The sequence below is a fragment of the Salvelinus sp. IW2-2015 genome, unplaced genomic scaffold (assembly GCF_002910315.2).
Source record: "Salvelinus sp. IW2-2015 unplaced genomic scaffold, ASM291031v2 Un_scaffold2421, whole genome shotgun sequence".
Taxonomy (NCBI): domain Eukaryota; kingdom Metazoa; phylum Chordata; class Actinopteri; order Salmoniformes; family Salmonidae; genus Salvelinus; species Salvelinus sp. IW2-2015.
The window spans coordinates 88,017-92,068 of record NW_019943742.1 but is presented as its reverse complement, the minus strand read 5'-3'; the positions used below and the strand labels follow the sequence as shown (position 1 = coordinate 92,068).

Here is a 4,052-nt window from a genome sequence, read left to right as displayed (position 1 = left end):
GACACAGAGAGAGATAAGATGTAGTTACGCACAATGGTACTCCACGTATTTCAGTTCTAAATATGCACTTTCGAACAAAACATAATTGTATTGTATAAGTGATGTTATGGACTGTCATGTGATGAAGCTTATCAGGTGATCAAAAATTTATATATCTTTTGCTGGTTGTTATGATCGCTAACTTTTGCTGCTGGGTAAAGTGGTTGTGTTTTCTGGGTATTGTGGTAAAGCTAATATAAATGCTATTTGGTGGTTTTCGTGTCAACACTTAAAAAGTCCTGAAATATTTGCTTGATTCACAAGATGTTTGGTCTTTCATTTGCTGTACAACCATGTATTTCCATAAATTGTTTTTATGATGGAGTATTTAGGTATTTCACGTCTGGGGGTTTGGTTCTTGGGTTTTTTTCACTTATCTGGTCTTCCGTGTATTTGGAGGTAGCCTGTGATGGTAGCTGCAATGTAAAGCTGATTATACCTCAGCAATGCAAATTTTTCGAGCAAACTAGATTTATTGTATACGATGTTTATAAGAGTCATCTGATGAAGTGTTTCTTGTTAGTTTGGTTGGTTCTTGGTTTCTTTGGTTGGTTTTGTGCAAGTACCTGTTCTGTGAAATCAAATTTCTGTGCTTTTTTGTATTTGGTGGATGAGTCTAGCTATATATACGTGGTTATGTTCGCGTGTAAAACATTTTAAATAAATGGGACATGTTGGCTGGATTCACAAGAATGTTTATCTTTCATTTGCTGTATTGGATCTTGTTAATGTGTGAAAGTTTAATTTCTTGCCCCCCAAAATAGATGAATTTCGCTTTTCAGAGGAATGTGGTGAGGAGTTCCGCTAGGCGCGGAACCCCAGTCCTAGACAGGTTAACCTGTTTGGGATAGGGGGCGCTATTTTCACTTTGGGATAAAATCGTGCCCAATTTAAACGGCCTCGTACTCTATTCTAGATCGTACAATATGCATATTATTATTACTATTGGATAGAAAACACTCTCAAGTTTCTAAAACCGTTTGAATTATAACTGTGAGTAAAACAGAACTCATTTTGCAGCAAACTTCCTGACAGGAAGTGGAATATCTGAAATCGATGCTCTGTTCCAGGGCCTCCCTATTAATTTGCTTGAAATCTATTAGTATACATGCACTTCAAACGCCTTCCACTAGATGTCAATAGGCAGTGGGAGGTGAAATGGGGTGTCTAGCTTGATCTGAGGTCGAATAAGAGCTTTTGGAGTGACGTGACACCAAATTTCCTTTGTCCAGCAAGGCGCGGGAAGGAACCGTGGATTGCCTTCTGAAAAGCTTTCGTTATAGATGGCTAATATCTCCGGCTTGATTTTATTTGATACATGTGATAATATAATCGTAAAGTATGTTTTTTCAATATAGTTTTATCAGATTATTGAAAGTTTATCGGGCGTTTTGGCGTTTTCCGTTCTCAGCGTTTTGTGAAGGTGGACAGCTTCGCGCCACTTGGCTAGTTTTGGTTGCTAATTCGACAGGAGAAAAGGACATTCTAAAACCAAACAACGATTGTTCTGGACAAAGGACTCCTTGTACAAGATTCTGATGGAAGCTCAGCAAAAAGTAAGAACAATTTATGATGTTATTTCGTATTTCTGTGGAAAATGTTTAGTACTATTTTTCGCCCTCATTGCAGGCGCTGTCTCGCTATAACGTAAGCTGTATGTCGTACTAAAGTTATTTTTAGAATTCTAACACGGCGATTGCATTAAATAAATGGTATCTCACCCTTTAACGAACGGGAATCGATCGTTTTCTCTCTCGCCCCGGTCTGTTGTGGAGAAAGGTTTTTCTGGGGAAATGGGTATGTGTGTTTCAAAACAATGTCTTATTTTATACGAATACAGTCTTAAACATAAACATTTAAAGGTTATTAAAGTGTAGTACTGTGTCTGGTAATGATGTATAACTGTTGTACAACAATGTTTATACATAAAAACATTATTGCATGTTTCAATATTGGGCAGTAAAATTGGTTAATTAATTATAACATGTTTTAAAAGGTCTGTACTAAAGATTTTGAATTAAATAAAGGAATTTAAAACAGTATCTCACCTTCTAACGAAAGGAAGATGTATTTTACGCTCTATCACCATGCATGTCCCGGAGAAAAAAGGTTTTTAGGGAAAGATGTGTGCGTGCGTGTGGGTGTGTGCGTGTGGGTGTGTGTGTGTGGGTGNGTGTGTGTGTGTGTGTCCATTGTGTGTCCAGTGTGTGTGTGTGTGTCCATTGTGTGTCCAGTGTGTGTGTGTGTAAGTGTGTGGCGCGTGTTACATTAGAAATGTGTGTTTGTGTTCATGATGCATACAGGTGTGTGTGTGTGCGTAATTAATGGGAATAWGTGTGTTTTATATTACCATACAGTATAACATATCATTCAACAAGTCTTCAACAAGTCTCAAGATACCTTAACTTCTCTTTTTGATAACTAGAAACATCTACATTTAATGAATTAGTGAAAAGTGAGTTAACATTCTAATGTGAATGATGATGATTTCCAATATTGTGTCTGTTTTCATCCATCAGATGTCTGTYATCTCACACTGGACCCAAACACAGTACACAGACACCTCTCTCTGTCTGAGGAGAACGGAAAGGTGACATGGAGGAGAGCGAAGCAGCCGTATCCTGATTACTCAGAGAGATTTGAGGACTGTGGACAGGTGCTGTGTAGAGAGGGTCTGACTGGGCGCTGTTACTGGGAGGTAGAGTGGAGTGGTATAATGGGGGCTGATATAGGAGTGACATATAAAGGAATCAACAGGAGAGGAAGGGATAAGGACTGTTGGCTTGGATACAATGACAAGTCCTGGAGTCTGTTCTGCTCTGACAACAGTTACGCTGCCAGGCACAATAATAATCCCACTACCATAGACGTCCCCTCCTCCAGATCCCACAGAGTAGGAGTGTATCTGGACTGGCCAGCCGGCACGCTGTCCTTCTATAGAGCCTCCTCTGACACACTGACCCACCTGATCACATTCACTGAGCCCCTCTATCCAGGGTTTAGGATTGAGGATGATTTATTTGGGATTTCCTCAGTGACCCAGAACCCCTTAGACCCACTCCAATTTGCACTCCAATTTGCCCCAAACAAGGATCCACCAGATAATTCAATCTCTATTGCCACTCCCACTTGCCCTTTCCACCTGGACAAAGGAAACACCATATGTGGATGCATGTTCATTGACTACAGCTCACGTTCAAACCAGAAGGACCCTCAAAGCTACATCACCAAGCTAAGGCTCTGGGACTAAACAACTCCCTCTGCAACTGGATCCTGTAACTCCTGACAGGCCGCCCCAGGTGTTTGAGGGTAGAGGTCGAACACATCTGCGACGCTGATCCCTCAACACTGGAGCTCCCAGGTGTGCGGGCTCAGTCCTCCTTGTACTCCCTGTGCACCTCACGATGCAATGGCCAGGCACGACTCCAACACCAGCCATTAAGTTTGCTGACGCCACAACCAGTGCATGCTACAAACATTAATGATGGCCTGCATCACGACAACGACGAGACAGCCGGGATGCGGCGAGGAGGTCAGAGACCTGACGAGGTGCGTGCCAGAATAACAAGCCTATTCCCTCAATGTAACCAAGACTTAAGGAGATGGCTTTGTGGACGTACAGGAAGGAGCACCGGAGCACTGTCCCCATTCTTCATCGACGCGCGCGCTGTCAGTTGGGAGCAAGGTTGAGAGCTTCAAATTCCTTGATGTCCAACATAAACAACAAAACTAGATTGGTTCCAAAACACACCCAAGACAGTCAGTGACAGAGGGCACGACAAACCTATTCCCCCTCAGGAAACTAAAAAGATTTGGCATGGGTCCTGAGATCCTCAAAAGGTTCGCGACAGCTGCAATATCGAGAGCATCCTGACCGGTTGCATCACTACCTGGTACGACAATGCTCGGCCTCCGACCGCAAGGCACTTCAGAGGGTGTGCGTACGGCCCAGTACATCACTCGGGCAAAGCTGCTTGCCATCCAGGACCTCTAACCAGGCGGGTTGTCAGAGA

The 4,052-nt window shown here is 42.6% G+C and overlaps 1 protein-coding gene across 1 annotated transcript in view; it reads left to right on the top strand.

Moving 5' to 3' along the window:
* Positions 1-3,523: 3,523 nt before the first annotated feature.
* The window catches only part of LOC112073920 (proteasome subunit beta type-8-like), a 33,146-nt gene continuing 32,617 nt past the window's right edge, over positions 3,524-4,052 (top strand). The window contains exon 1 of the mRNA XM_070440324.1: positions 3,524-3,588. Coding sequence (XP_070296425.1) covers positions 3,524-3,588 — 65 coding nt within the window. The remainder of the gene's footprint in view (positions 3,589-4,052) is intronic.